A 16,932-nucleotide genomic window follows, 5' to 3' on the forward strand; every position below is an offset into this window, starting at 1 on the left:
TAGGACCAAAAGAGAAATGTTCGGTTATTTGATATCGGCATTAAGTGCAACAAGGTACAGGTAGACTCGTAAAATTGAAGTGAAATAAAGTTTTTGTATGCAATTCTTCGAAGTACTTACTATTAGTGTATTTCACTGGCGTACCATTAACACGAAATGCAACACAAGGCGAGAAGACATTCTTCGGCGGCATTATATGTTCTGAGAGCGAAAGAACAACGTGTTTTTTTTTTATATACATACGTACATAACTGAAGAATTATTGCTGAAATTTGAGTCCTTACCTTTCATGGTGGCGTTCAGCGAAATTGTCATGTCGCGGCAGACCAAGTGTACGACAATGAGGCGGCCTTGCATTTTGTGGCGCATATCTGGTTCACCGAGCCACTAAAAAAATGAGCAAAGTTGAAGATAAGTAAACTTTTTCTTAATGGCTTAAGCGATTAAGGCGCTAATCAGAAAGAAGAAGTCATTGAAAAGACAGTTGACATATGTACAAAAAAGTGCGGAAAGCGTGGACTGAATACCCTGGAACTAGGTATAGTTGTAAGACCACTGACCAAAGAGTAAAAATATACTTTTTTTTAAGTGAAACTCCTTTGCGCTCGATTGGACGTACATATGTATGTAAATGCAAACGATGTAACGAAAAGGCGGTAGAAGAAGATACGCGATGACGGGTTGGGCACTATTAAGATTAAGGCTGGGATTAAGATTGAGACTAATATTGAAACTAAGATTATGATTAAGATTAAGATTAAGACTGAGATCAAAATTAAGATTAAAACAAGTAAGAAAGTCTAAGTTCGGGCGGAGCCGAACATTAAATACCCGGCGCAAGTATTAAATATATGTTTTTTCACCCCTCCGAAACCTTCCGCTAGATGGTAAGACGAGGTGTATCAATTTTGAGTAAATTAGCGTCCTTCAATTTCGAAATATTGAAGTTTCAAGCATTTCTGAAATTTACCGTTATATGAGAAGCGGCCGTTATTTTAGTCCGATTTCAATAATTTTCAACGTTTTGCTTATATGTGGCAAGCACAATAACCATACCGAGTTTGGTACAAATTGGTAGAACGGTTACCGATATACTTATATGTGATCATAAGTGGGCGGTGCCACGCCCATTTTCCAAAATTTTACCATAAACGTATTTCTTGGTAAAGAATTGTTGCAAGCATCAATTTTGAATAAATTAGCTTCAATATTTACTGATTTATCGAAGATTTTGTATTTCTCTAAATTACCGTTATATGGGATGTGGGCGTGGTTATTGTCCGATTTTAAAAAGTTTCGGCGGTTTTTTATGCTGTGCCAAGGCCAACAACTGTGCCAAGTTTGGAAGAAATTGGTGCAGCGGTTACCAAGATATACACATGTAACCATAAGTGGGCGTGGCTACGCCCATTTTCCAAAAATTTATAATATTCTTATTTTTCGTCTAAAAATTATTGTAAATATCAATTTTGAGTGAATTATCTTCAGTAGTTACTAAAATATCGCAGTTTTCGTATTTCTGGAAATTACCGTTATATGGGAAGTGGGCGTGGTTAAAGTCCGATTTCGCCCATTTTCAATACCAACCTACCTTGGATTAAGGGAAACCTACATACCAAATTTCGTTGAGATATCTCAATTTTTGCTCGAGTTATCGTGTACACGGACAGACGGACAGACGGACAGACGGACAGACGGACGGACAGACAGACATGGCTTAATCGATTTCTTTTTTCATCCTGATCATTTATGTATACATTTGTCTATATCTATCTCGATTCGTTTTGGCTGTTACAAACAACCGTTATGTGAACAAAATTAATATACCCTTGTGCACAAGTGCGCTCGGGTATAATAAAGACTGAGATTAAGATTAAGATTAAGAATAAGATTATGATTAAGATTAAGATTAACATTAAGATTAAGATTAAATTAAGATTAAGATAGAGATTGACATAAGGATTGAGATTAAGATTAAGTTTAAGATTAAGATTAAGATTTAGATTAAGATTTGTATTAAGATAAATATTAATGTTAAGGTTAAAATGAAGATAAAAAGTAAGATTTAGATTAAGCTGAAGATTAAGAATAAGAATAAGATTAAGATTAAACTGAAGATTAAGATTAAGATAATGATTAACATTAAGAGAAAGTTTAAGATTATGAGTGAGATTAAGATTAAGAAATTTGGTTATTATTATGCAGAAAAGTACTCATATAATATGGGGAGCTATTATACTCTTTATTTTATGGAAGAAGAAGTTTCCCTTCAGTCGCACGTGGGAACGATACACATCATTTTTTTTTTGCGTAAGATATCGAACTTAGGGGCTGGGAGTGAATTTATCAAAGAAAGTCTGCAGTTTTTATGAAATACAACCAAAAGCTTGCTCAGTGGCAAACATGTGTACTTTTTAGCACTCGAAAAAAAAATTGTCTTTATTTTTAATGAGACCCATATACAGTCGGTTTTGTTCTAACGCCTTCAAACTTTAGAGTAATGTGCAAAACATGACAAAAAACCTAAAAAATTGCCATTGTTCCAATTTAGTCTGAAATATTGGCCAGCATGGTTGGACACTCCTACAAGAGCTGGGCGCTCTTAAAGAATATGTTGAAGTGCTTCCTTCGAGGCCAGCTGAAGGGTGAGGCGTCTTGTGAATATAGCCACGAATTCTTAGGTATTTTCACTACTAATTTTTAACACTACGCTAGTTTTAAGTGGGGCGTAGGTAATCAAAATCTATGGCACAGATCTAATGGTACAGATCTATCTCTCTTTAGCTTTCGAATGTCAAATTTTGGTTTTACTGACTTTGATTTCCCTAAGTGAGGCGCCCATATCCAACTCATAGCCAACACATTGTGTGCAGAGTTGCACTTCGCTAGTTCATACGCTGTCTCCCTCTCGAATATGTTAATTTGCCTTGGGGCAAATATTAGTATAATTTCGAATTGATAAGAAATTCAGGTCAACTTTCTTTTAGTGTTCTTCGCAAGTTGCAAGCCAACTGAAGAAAAATTGCTGCCTGGTTCTCTGAAAAATATTCACCTGCGTTCTCGCAAACATTCCTGCCTGCATAATTGTAGATATTTCCGCGTGAAAAATGCTTGCTGAGCTCAATTGGTGGAACAGTAGCTTCAAATTCAGTAGCTGGATGAAAATACCTGCACTATATCGGCATTTCGTATTTCCTCCATCTCTAAAGACAGCTATGCTTACCATGCAGTAGGCCCCGCCTCGAATCCAGTCAATGCAGCTTTGTATTTTGTGCGAGGTTTGTGGTTGGCCTAGGCCTTGGTATAATATACTAAGATATAAGTCTATTTAAGATGGCACTGAATCGGATTGTCCTTTCTTTCTAGCAACTTAAAGCCCGAAATCTGATTTCCTGAATTTTCTTTGTAGATAGTAGGCCGAGCAAAGCCTTACAACCTCCCTGGGGCTGCTTACGAGCTTTATATCGCTCGCCAACTCTTCAGCGTTCATTCTTGAAAAGTAATTGAATAAGCAAGCGCAAGAAATAAGTATATCGTATGAAACTAGCAGGACTTGCCAAAAAAAATGTGTTATTGCATACTTGTTGGGGGCATTTTCTCGCTCTAGACCTAATGAACAATTGAATGTGGTGATACACATTAGACCTAACCAAAAAATAATAAATACATTACGCCGTACCCCCTGAATCTAAAGTACTTTTGCAAGGCAATTAATTTTTTTTTTGCTGAACGCCCTTATACATTACATCCAAATAATATAAACGCTGCATTTAACAGGCGCAAACTCACTTCTTCAAATTTACGAGGTTTGGAGTTTAATGAGTAGAAATGAGTCATAAATTCAGTAAAATGTTAAATTTCTTATTTGTAAACTGTAAAAAATAAAAATCCATTTTTATAATAGCGAAATTTACTACATACATACACCTATGTACATATGTATTAACAAATACCCACTTAATTTCTGCTTCATCGAAATTGCGTGCGTTCGATAATGCTGCGTTCATAAACGCACTTATTACCTGCTAAATGCGCATAAATTCTACCTATTTTCTTTATGTTGTTGTTGTTGCTATAATTAAAAAAAAAACATTTTCATTTTCATGCAACATCCCATGGTGACTAAACATGTGGGTTGCAACGTTCAGCGCCAGTGCAAATTGTGCGAAAAGGCAAATTAAACAGCAAGCGCCACAAATTTAGCACTCTAATAAGCACATAAAAACGCTTGTTTTATGTGTCACAGTTTTTACAATGCAAGCGATAATTGTCTCATAAAATTGTATGTTTCTTTGAATATGTCGCTAAAGCAAAAGTTCGTTGCTGTAGTCTTTTGATTCTATTTATGCACCCAGAGCTTTCGACTTACCTGCAAGAAAGTACGTCCCTCATCGCGAAACATGCGAAATGGATAGTCTGTGTCGATTGGATTTCGTAGATCTGACCAACCGTTTACGGTCAGATATTGAGCACCAGTGACTGCGCATACGGGCGTACGAATATCTGCAAAAAAAGATAGTTGTATCTATAATTGGTATCAATTAAATGTAATAAAAGAGGAATAAATTTTGAGCAAGATAAGCTTACTATAAGTATAAATATCTGTGTAAACTAAACGATTTTATTTTACTTATATAAGACTGGAGGTCTTCCAAGCCGATATTCTTAGAGTTCGAAGGTCCATCGTACTAGCAATACTGTGTTCTTGGTTTAAGAATCATTTAGGGTAGGTTACTGAAACAGTAAAATGCTAGTTTTAATGTTATCAAGTGGAACTAGCAAGGCAACCTTAACGTAGCTGTTTTTCGAAGCTGTGACTCTTTTGAGACATTCTCTGCCACAAATTTCTATTGCAAGAAACTCCGATTGGGAAATGGAAAGCCGTCTATTGGTATTGCATTTTTTAAAATTCTGTCCAAATATATCAGCTGCAATTTTTCCATCTGTGTACTAAATCTCATCATGAGGTTTGGTGTAAGTTTTGCAATATAAGTGGCAATATGAGGTAATTTATGAATTTCATTAGGATTTTCATATTACCCGTATTTCGGGGTTCTAAGTTATAGGTATTTAGCAGGGACCGAACATAAAAGTTATTGATGAAAACTGTCATTGAAAAATTTACTATGAAGGAAGTGTTCTACAACTATGTGATAAATACCAATCCATTTATTTTTTCATCGGGTATCAAACTTGAAATTAAATTTTTATTCGTAATTTTTATGCCAAATTAAAAAAAAATAATAAAAATTTTCCACTTCTCAATTTTTGATTTTTATATAAATAATCTGTAGATAACAGTTATTTTTGATTTTTATATTATATGTCTTATATAACAGTTATTTATAAAAGTCACCTATAAATATCAATCACCGTCTTTTATTTTTTAAATCATACGAACAAAAGTCATTATCATTTTTCGCAGTTAAAAAGGTGTTGGAGAACCGCAATTTACACCGATTTATACAAATGACTTTTATAAGTATGATTTTAAAAATAAAAGTTAGTGACTGATTTATATTGATGACTTTTATGAATAAAAGTCTTCAGCAACTGTTATCTAAGATATCTTAATGAAAAATCAAAAATAACTGCTATTTTCAGCTTAGTTAGATAGAAATCAAAAATAATTGTTTTTGTCAATGTTATTGTGGCTTACTAACATTTATTTTTAATATTTTTTATTGAGCTTTGTACCACGATTGTTTATAAGGAAAAATCAAAAAAGTAACAAAGTCTAAGCGGTAGAAGATATAGCAGCTATTTCGGAGATCACCACATCTCCTCATCAGACTTCTTTTTTCTAGACTTCAGCAGTGATCGAACCTGCGTAATCGACGATCAAAGTCAGAAGCGTTAACCACTGAGCCTATGTACATCCCGTAAACTCTTGTTGCTAATTCATTTTCCTTATTCAACCAACTACTATCAAGTGCAGCTGATTTGCCGCTATTTAAACTCGACAGCGTGGTTGTTGTTGTCAATTCTATACATCCATATAGTTTCAGTTTTTCTTATCTTATCTTCCCCACAAGTGTATTTTTGTATATCAAAGTACACACTCCCGTTTTTACTTTCTTTAAATAGCTACCATATTCTTGTTTGCTTTTATATGCAAATATTTATGCAAATGAAATGGTAAGTAAAATTAAATTATATCTCATTAATGAAAGTGCAAGTAAGCTAGATGACAAATGAGTTTTCCCAAAAGTGGGAGAAATGTGAACACACATAGGCGAATTCATATGTAGGTAAGTACATACCCTACAAGACAGCTGAGTATCATATGAGTACTCATATTATCATTATCCCTAATCACAAAAGTGCTTATCAAAGTCCTCATTTTCGTTCAGGCCATGGGAAAAAATTGAGTACTTTCCCCTCAATGTTGTCATCAGAAAGTCCTCAGTATTAATAGTCAAACTACTCATTTATGCCGTACTACAAAAACAAAAGTGTAAATGTGTGAGAATTTTTGCCTAAAGTGCTCAGCAATGTCTTGTAGGGTATGTACATGTATAAATGCGAGCATATAAATAAAATATGTATGAATAGAGATTAGTTATCTCAGCATCTTGGTTTGTGTTTTGCTTTAAGTGTTGTACAAGTTAATAAGTAGTGGCGCGTGTGTTGACTCATTGTATATATGTATGTATATATGCTCCTGAAGTTACTTGCAACTTCAACTGGTGGCAGTGGGCACATAAACATAACTTTATATGTATATGTATGTAAGTGTGTGCGTAAGTTTTTCATTCGTTTTTTTTTTTCATGAATCCATGTGAATTTTCCTTAGTGTTCGTGCATATGTATGTTTGTATGTTTGGCTGTGTGTCTATTTACATTTATCATTAGACTTACCTGGAAAACTGATTTCTCTGCTGGGGTAAATGATTTGGCCGCGTAATGGCAGAAATACAAACGGGATTTTCTCGGATGATGAACCGCTTACAAATGGCGAAAGAGTGCATTCTAAAAAAGGAAATTAAAAAAAAAAAAACAGAAATAAATACTAGTACTTATGAACATAAAATATATAGATGGTAGTAATTTGTTGATTTCAGGATGATGTGAAAATATAACGATTCAAAGTAGTTTTATTATTTATTATTATTAGATATAATAACTAGAGGTGAGAAAATCTTAACTTCAGGCAAGATTATCCTCGATTTGATGTGTATACTCCAAAACATCATTATATGTTTTATAGTTGATTGTATTTACCAGATTATCTTGTTTAAATAAGAAGCAAATCTAATTTATTAATTTTTACCCAAAAACAAAGCAAATTTCATAAGAGCTCTTGTTAAAATCGACTAGCCGGTTATTTGCGTGGTCTGCTAGCAACTTTTTTTTGACGGTTGATGGTCGATTAGCAAGTAGTCAATTATCGGCTCGAATTCCACTAACCGTTGACTTTCGACTAACCGTCTGAAAAGCGACTAAACCAAACTATTTGAATAGTGACTGTTACTTGCAATATAATTATTGTTATTAGCTGAGTTGGGGTTGGTGGAAGAATAAATATTCAAAAAATATAAAAGCAAGTAATCAAAAAAAAAAATAAAAAATAGGACCAGCTTCTACTAATGCTTGATAAAAAACAAAAATCGACACCCGTACCACCTAATGACTAAATTTTGAGTAGAATTATTTCTTTCTATTTAAGTAACATACATTCTTGACTTTTCGTATCATACCGTAAAAATGGATTTTCCAAATATCTCGACTCCTGCGCCACCTATTGAGACAAATTTTTGGAGTTATTCCTTTTCATGTAAGTAATATACATTCTAAATATGAACGAAATCGGCTAATAACGACGGGGTTTTAAATATCTCGACCCATGCACCAGCTAGCGGCTTCAATCATTCTTCACATGGAATTGTTGTCGGGTTCTGAGCCAAGTTTGAAGTTTAAAGTTTCCCGCTCATCGGAAAGTTGGTTAAAAATTAATTGCAAGATTTAATTACAATAAATTGTATGTAAGTAAAAGTTTTTAAAGACCAGTGTTTATTGAAAACAACAAGTTATTGAAAAACAAGTAGAAAAATCGAAAACCAACCGTTAAACAGTCGACTAGTTAATTGAAAAAGTCGAACAATTCGAAATATTTGTAGGTATAAAATACGTATAAAAGAGAAATATGTGATTGAACGCGCAAGTATTTCAATAATTTTTGGTTTTTTGTAACAAGTTTTGCTTTTTGTCAAATAATAATAATAGATTGGCGCTTACACATATGTTAGTGTTTGGCCGAGCTTCTCCTACGATTTGTGGCCAGCGCCTTGATGTTGTCACACAAAGAGGGGGGACCTGCAGTTTTACGTCGAATCCGAACGGTGATAGTATTTTTATGAGAAGCTGTTTTCATGGCAGAAATACACTCGGAGTTCTGCCATTGCATGCCGAGAGGCGGCCGCTGTTAAGAAGAAACCTTTTTTTTCTATATTTTTTCGCGATGTTGCTTTGACCAGGGCTTGAGCCCTAAGAGGAGAGAAGCGGAACGGCATTCGTCCATTTTGCTTTCATATTTTAATTCACGGCACTGAATATTAGTTTGAATACCCACTTTATGTTAAAATGATTCGTTTTGTATTCATTTCTATTTCTCTTTGGTGTTTATTGTTATTTTTGTTTACAACAGTGTTACTGTTTATACTTTGTAACTGTTACGCGCCCATAACTAGTCATTACTTATGATATTTTAGTTTTCTATTTGCTTTTGATGCTGCCACCGAGCAGCAGTGAAAGTTGCAAAGTCTGCCGTTTCGCCAGTCAGCCTATTAGGTGGAGGCACTAGCAAAGCGACTTATTAATACTTGATAATTTTCACTTACATATGTACATACATTGTAAACACATATGTTGCTGCAGTCGATACATATTTGTATGACGACTCAACTTGGTGAATTTGTATAAAGCGCGAAGCTTCCATAGACATATTTAAATCGTAAACGAAGAAAAACTTGATTATGTTAGCTACTTATTTATTAAATATGGCTATGCGATAAAACTTGTGGTATCTAAATACATACATATGTATAAGAGGGCGTTCGCGCTATGAGGCAGAACAAATCGGTATGACGCGAATTTCGATCGTTCGGACAAGAGCTGGGTAAACATGGTTTGAAATTTACCCCAAAAAAAATGAATTAAATTAAATTATTATAATCTCAACTTTTTTAGCAGAGAGGTCATCACGCTCAAAATTTTTTTCAGGAATTAATTACATACAAATTTTGTGACTGTTTTCTTTAACTATTTCATATTCGGCAAAATACCGTGAGTAGCTAAGCGCGCAAATATGACGCCCGCTCAGTCCATTCACTTTTAAATTGTCTCACCATTTTCATGAAGCCAATTCGTGAAATAATTAAAAATAAGTGAAATTGTTTGCATTTTTACTTACATTTAGCATTTTTCTGTTTTTATTTCCCCGCCTTTCAGTATTTCTTACTGCAAACACTTCAAGTTTTTTTTTTTTTCGCTTCCAAACAACACAAATTACTACGGAGCATAGTGTTTGCAAAAAGCTTTTTATAAGCTCATTACCCGTGTATTATTGTTTGGCACAAAGATGAATATGTTGCAGTTGTTTTTGTAGTTACCGCATGCTTTTCACACTGGAAATATTTGTTTGTATTACTAATATGATTGTTTTCTATCTGCCGAAGCGACGCGCATTGGTGGCTGTGGCCCACAATGAACGGCAACTATGAAATTTATGGCATCTTTGTGGCGAATTATGACAACGAGACGGCGGTTTGCTTTGCTTTTCCTTCTGCTACGCTATTTTTCATAATAATCAGCTGCGCAAAAGAAATGCAAGAAATAGCGTATTGATAGGAAAAAATGTGTGCAAGAAGAGGCAAACAATAAAAGTTCGCAAAAAATAAGCAGCAGACACAGAGTGCTGTGGCTAACACAGAAAGATGTGCTTATTTGTCAGCATATCACAACAGCAGCAGCAGTAGCAGCAGACGGCATAACAACAACAACAGCGGAGACAGAAACAATGACACCGCCGATTTCTTCCACGCCGCAAATTGAAAATGCATATCAAGTGGTGATAATATTCGTGCCTGCTGCCACACGTTGTTATTAATATTGTTGTTGCCTTTGTAGTTGGTTTTGTTATTGAAGTTGTTTTTGTTGCCTGCTGGGAAGATGAGATAATATGACAGATGCGGTGATTGGCTTGGCGAACTGTGTCGGAGTTGTATGCCTACCGCGATTTCGTTGCTTCCAAGAGCTGAGAGCTGTCATCATAAAGTTGGCAGCAATTTAAATTGTAGCAACACCAACAAAATACAGTATCACTGCTACTGCTTCCGCATGTGTGTTGTCAGTCATTTTTGCCAAGCGCCCATCCACAATTTTTCGCATGCAATACAGTGCAGATCACACAGATCGGCAGCGAAAGTGCTTTAAGCTCGCAGGCAAAACAAAAGACTTTAGATGCGAACTCGTTGTGAAATGGTGACATTTTCAAATTTGCATACTAAACAATTTTATTTTATGCCACCGTAAAAGTGGATGATGGCACCGAAGAGTGGACTACGTACCTATTTACTATGGGTTACATGCGAGAAATTGAAAATTATGCAATTTTTTTAAATGACGTAAGAAACCGTAAATTTGTTTCGCAAAATTTGTTTACAGACATTTAAATTTCTGCATAACTTTAGCTTTATTAGGTTTGTGCTATATTTATAACTATGTATGTAGGTTAAATATGAATATGAGTAGTACATAAGTGAAAATTATTTTCCTATTGTATATGAAAACAGTGTTTCTAGCTCCTTGCAGCATGAAAATTATGGACCATTTGAGGAAGACTAGTAGTAAAAGTCGAGTATAAATTCTGGCCGATTTATGTACTGTAAGTAAACTTTTATTCATTTAATAACTGACCATAAATATTTATCAAAAAAAAACACGGGCCATAAATTTTGGGCATTTCAAAAATGTACATAAATTTATGGCGCCTTTTTAAGCTGGACATATATTTTTTAGCCATTTAAAAACTGGACATACATTTTTGCCCACTTGAATTCTGAACCTATATTTATGACACAATTTTTTTTTTACAAACTAGGTATTAATTTTTGCCAAAAAAAGAATGGAATATAGATTTTTGTCTATTGGGAAACTGGACTTAAAATTATGGTAATGTAAATACTGGAAATAATATTTTGGTTTCTAAAAAACTGGACATTTAAAAATGATGATGAAAGAGCAGATAAAATCTTGGAAAAAAAATTTAATTGTGAAAATTTTTAATGTTATTTGCCAAAGAAGTTTCGTTGCTCATATTTACGCAGTGCATTCTTCCCCGATACTGGGATCTTTTCCAAAAACCTGTTCCTTTCTTTTGCTACTAATTACACTGGCCAACAAAATTGCACTTTTGGCCTGGTGATTGACTTATGACAGATGGTGTTTACCAATTAGACGTCGCCGATTCTAAATATACCCTCATTTTTTTTCACGCGTTATAGCTTTTAACTTCGTTCTATGGAGGAACGCTATCAAGGCCTCAGAAGCGTACACATGACTATTGTTGGAGCATTGAGAATAGCTCTCTGGCTGCAACTTTCGCAAGGAAGTCTTATAAAAGAAAGTTGTTTTCAACTTAATAAAATTAGATTACACTGCACCGTGACAAAGTAATAGCACAGTGAATTTTTTACAATATATAAAACAGTTTTTATTAAAAAATTTTACCGTAATTTTTTTTTTATAAAAATATGGTTCATACTGCAACAAAAAAAAAAATATAATTTTAAACTTTGGGTAAAACTCAGGAAAATTCAATAAATTTTAAACTTATTTATCAAATTTTTGAATCTTTTTGCAATTTTGTAGCCCAATAACTCTTGTTACAATAAAGTGCAAGTTTAAAGTAGCTAGGACTTACTATTGATTTTTGGCAATTTTTTTCACGCAGTTTCTTCCATATAAAAAGAATATTTCGAAAATACTTTGTATGGGAAAAATGCGAAACACCACGTATCATATTTTCAAAACTAGAGCTGATAGAGAAAATCATTAAAAAATAAATAGGCTAGGTGTCATCTAACATAACAGATATGCTGTTGTGCAGTGTTATTTAGTGCTTTTTTATTAGGTAGTTTGCACTCTTAATTCGGCTGTTTGCTGGCTGTGTTTATAAGTCATGTATGCTGATGCTGCATTTTTATCGCACCATAAATATCTGATTTATTGCGGATTTATCAAGTGGTAAGCCAGATTGCTAAGTCCATGTCAGCTACGGATTTTCAATTAATATCGCATTGATCAAACTCATTAGCGACATACAGTGTCGCGGTATTGAAATCAGTTTACGAACAATTAAATTTATATCCGTTAGCAATGCGCATAATTGAGAGCATTAGCTCCTATTCACCACCAAAGAGGAAAAATGCAAACACTACAATGCAATTAACTAACGAACCAATCTTTGTTTATCAACCATAAATGCAATTTTTAATTAGTTAAACAATTTTACGCCCAATGTATGAAATCAAATTCGTAGTAGCGGTAAATGGGCATGCAACACACGTACTAAGTTACTGCTGCTACTAGTTTGTTGCAATAGCAGTGCTACGAAAAAATTACCATCTCCAATTGGCCAGTATAACCATTTAGAATGTTGCTCGTATGCTGAAAGTGGTAAAAAATAATTACACTAACATACATGGCTATATATGTGTGTGTATATACATACATATATGCCGTTTTTTTTTATTGTATTAAATGCATGCACAACGCTCGTGCGCATGTGCGCAAACAAATGTTTGCTGAATTAATGGGGACCGTTGCTGCTAGCATGTGGTGGTCGGATGTTGTAAGTAATGTCTGCGGCAGACGTGATCCGCTCGACGTGTTTTAGCCGAACGGTAGCATTGGCTAACGTTTCATTAATTAAAAATCGCCTAAATGTCGTGAACCAGCATAGAATTATGGCAATTGCAAGATATTATTGCAAAACGGTACAAAAAAGAGAAAGGCAATCATCACCAGCGGTTGTAAGTATGTATGTATTTAGTAGTAGTAGCAAGCGCAGCATTTGTGTGGCATATAAATTGCGGGTAACTGCACCACATATTTATCTGCGCATTTGTGTACGTGCAAATGTGAGTTTGAGATTAAAAGCCAATATCCTCTTAATTTAATTTGCGCTTTATTACCAATGTGCATGTATGCGTTTAGTGAATCCGTGAGCACTTGTGAAAGATACGAGCCAAAATTATGCGTACATACTTATTTACATTTCATTTCATTACTTTTAATTGACTTAAAATTTAACTGAGTCATCTTGTTGAGCTTTTACAATTCGCATCAAAGTGCGATTCTACAGAAGAGGGGCGCGGTGTTAAAAGATAATTTAGGAACGCACTGATGAGCACCATGCCTGTCCCAATTTTTGAAAAAAATAGAGCCACCTAAGAACCTGTTTTCGCGTTAGCTCGCATAAGGGGTGGACACACAGTGCGGCCGAAATCCAAATATGGGAACAAAATTCGAAACTTTGAAGAAATTATGAGAAATTTCGTACTAAGGGGTTTTCGGGATCATTAATTACGAATTCGCTGTTAGAATTGCAAAATTCAAAATGGCGGATCCAGTATGGCGTCTGGTGAATTTTGAGCTTTTTAATTAGATTTCTTAGAAAGATTTTGAGTATGAAGTTTTATAGCACACTTAATTCTAGTTCACAAAGTGCAAGTTTGAAGTAGCTAGGACTTATCGTTGATTTTTGGCAATTTTTTTGGTGGAAGGTGCCAGTAATTTTGGGTTTTAGGGTTAGCAAACATTTAGATGATGGCTTCGAAATGTATAGTACGAATAATGTATAATTCTTACGCCAATCTTCGGAGGCTAGTTGGTCTGTCTTGATTCATTGTAAAACGTAAAAGATTATTAAAGCGGGCATTAGCCCACATCGTAAGCTGCACGCTTTTGCAAGGTTTCTTTCTTAATCTTAATTCAAGTTCCTCGAAAGCAATAAATCGTCTCATCGTCTCTAATGGAACGTAGAGGACCTCTTGCTTATCTGGGTTTTTGAATTTGAGTCTATTAATTCTGGAAGCAACTCTCCATAATTATGTTTTCTGGTTTTGCGCCATTTTTCTTCGAACTTATCTAAGGAACTAATATTTTCAGCTATCATTCTGCATCGCTGCAGAATCAATAGCACTAATTTCAATCAAAATCTTTGACCTTAGCATCGCTGGTTTGTAAAAATGCTACTCCGATACTTAATTTGGGTCAGAGTTTTGATGTTGCTTAGAGCAGGGATTGAACCCAGGCCCTGCGGAGCGGTAGCGCGCATTGCCTACCACTACACCATAGCGGCCAAATAGAAGGCAATAAAACACATTCCATGTAGGTATTAATAATCTTCCCATATGATCTTGTTTTAGCTGACAGATTTAATAGCTTCAGTGGATTTATTTAGATCAGCAGGATGAACTGCTCAATCGACTCCAGCTAAGCGTTTTCTTACGCGATATTTATTTCCATCTGTAAATGTGACTGTTTCGATACATATGTATGTATGGCGTCTGGTAAATTCCGAGCTTTTTAATTTTTTAACTTTTTTAGAAAAATTTTATCCTTCAGCGGTTAAGGTCAAACTTAAAGTGCTCAGTGCGCTTCTTACTTTCTCCACCGGTGATGTTCAGGCGAACAACTGGAAGGCGCAAAATCTTGAGGATTTTTTCTAGAAAGTCAACTGTTATGATTTTTTTTTTTTTATACAACGTGAACCTAAATACCAAAGCAAAATAAATATATATTTGCATAAATGCATAACATAGCATTAACATACCTATGACAAATACTTAATTTGCGGCTTTGAAAATAAAAAGTCTCATTGCCTTTTCACCGCAGCGGCATTTAGCAAAGTCAGCAAATGCCAATGCTCGAGTGCAGCGCACCATAGAAAAGAAAGCAAGCTAGCTAGCTAGCTCATGTAGCCACAAACGCCAATAAAGTCGTACAACAACAACAGCACAAAAGTGCAATGAATAACACATTAGTTACTTCGTTGCTTGTCTGCGCTCAATTTGGAGGTGTTCAAGTTTTTATTTGGCATTGGCTACATTGTAAGTTATGTACATTAGTAAATTATATGGCAGCAAATTAGGTAAACAATAACAGAGATATGTACTATTACTCGCAGTATAAACAATGAAAAGCAACAGCAATAACAAGTCAAAAAAAAATAAATAAAATGCTTAACAACAATGATTAAAGAGTCAACAACAGCACGTGCAAGTTTTTCTGCAGAATTGCGCAGACTTTCTTTGCATGCCCGCTCTCCATCCCCCACCACACAAACATACATATGTACTCAGGTATTTACAAACGTTGTTATTCTTGCAACGGCACTTCTACACCTGTAGCTACGTCGCATACTTTTCTTTTTCCATTTCTTCTTCTCCTCCACTTCTGCCTTCCATGAGCTCGGTGTTTGCGTCTTGCTTAATATGCCGCATCGTTGACGCATCAAAGCGCATCAAAAGGGAAAATTAAAGGTTGCCACAGCTGCCATTCATTTCAATTCAATTTGCGGTCAACGCGCGCCGCTGCGTTGCTCATGGCACGCTCGACTGCCTATGGTCTCACTGGTGGGCTGGTTTGTTGGTTGCTCGCTCGTGTCCGCCGCTGTTGCAGCCACCAACCGCCACCACGGAGTAATAGTTGTCGCTCTAATGACTGCAGAATATCTTAGCGTCTGCTTGGTTTGTGCTGAACAGTTATGCTGCGCTTGACTTTATTAGGACACTTTTAATAGCATAATGATGGATGACGGATAGCATCGTACCATATATTGACCGCTGACATACGACCGAATGCCTGAAGAGTGTTTTCTGCTTTGATGGCGGGATTGTAGAAAGTTCTGTTATGCATGGATTGTTGTGATAATTGGCGATTATTTGGTTATTTGTTGACTATTTATACGGAGGGAGTTAGCGTTTGGTTCGTGGCGCGAATCTTTAACAATAATAAGTAATAATTTGCTAAATACTATTTCAATTCGCTAAATTAAAGTAAACAAAGTCATTTGTAAAGTGAAAATGGTGAGCGTTATGCTTGAATAGGTAAGTTTGAGAAGGTGGGTATGAGAAACTATGTATGTACTTCTAGCTATCAAAAAATAAAGTAATAGCCTTTTTCCGCCAAAGGCTTAACTGCAGTTAAGAGCTCACATAAGTTCCAAAAATTTTAACATGGGGTGATCGGAAACAGTTATCTCTTAATTTTTGATTTTTCCTTTCATTTGCTTGTAAGTAATATTCATTAGCAATTAGCTCCTTCTAGTTGTAAGCTCCTCTTTCCAATATACATAAACTACAGTTAATAATTGGTTGAAATGAACTATAAATTAAAAATATCACCGAAAATAATAAATCTATTAAAAAATGTGGCATATTGTCTCGAGGTTTCAGAGCATGCTCAATATGTCAACCGTATTGGTCGTTTCAGTATTAAAATAATAAAAACCATTTCGTAGCAAGCCCTAAAAAATTTAAATTTTTAAGAATTATTATTTAAATAATTATTAATAATTTTTTTTTATAGGTGGCAATTCTTTTAAAAAATGTTTCTGAATAAAAGCATATACCAACCCTTTTCGTTTTATATCAATATCTTATTGTTATATTTCCCTTAGTTTAAACAAAATAAATTGATTGAAATTTTAGGAAATTTGGAAAATCTTTGCTAAAAAGATGAAAGATACTCCGGTTTGTAAACGTTCGCTTAAATTGAATTTAATTTTTCTAAACTGCTTTCGTAATAAAGCTTATAAGCTGATTATATTAAATATTTTCGAAATAGAGCATTCTTCTCTTTGATTTGATATTATTTTGTAGAGCTTTATTTAACTTCGAAATAAAGATTTTTTAAAGGCATCTT

The 16,932-nt window shown here is 34.7% G+C and overlaps 1 protein-coding gene across 1 annotated transcript in view; it reads right to left on the bottom strand.

Annotated features, from left to right (window-relative positions):
* sha (shavenoid) overlaps nt 1-16,932 on the bottom strand; it is a 39,485-nt gene that overhangs the window by 5,095 nt on the left and 17,458 nt on the right. Inside the window, exons 4-7 of the mRNA XM_017615012.1 lie at nt 6,862-6,972; nt 4,370-4,503; nt 285-387; nt 121-201 (exon numbers count right to left, since the gene is read on the bottom strand). Of these exons, the coding sequence (XP_017470501.1) occupies nt 121-201; nt 285-387; nt 4,370-4,503; nt 6,862-6,972 (429 nt within the window). The remainder of the gene's footprint in view (nt 1-120; nt 202-284; nt 388-4,369; nt 4,504-6,861; nt 6,973-16,932) is intronic.

Source organism: Rhagoletis zephyria, unplaced genomic scaffold, assembly GCF_001687245.7.
Source record: "Rhagoletis zephyria isolate East Lansing unplaced genomic scaffold, Rhagoletis_zephyria_1.1 Rzeph_scaffold_00022, whole genome shotgun sequence".
In the NCBI taxonomy this organism is placed as follows: domain Eukaryota; kingdom Metazoa; phylum Arthropoda; class Insecta; order Diptera; family Tephritidae; genus Rhagoletis; species Rhagoletis zephyria.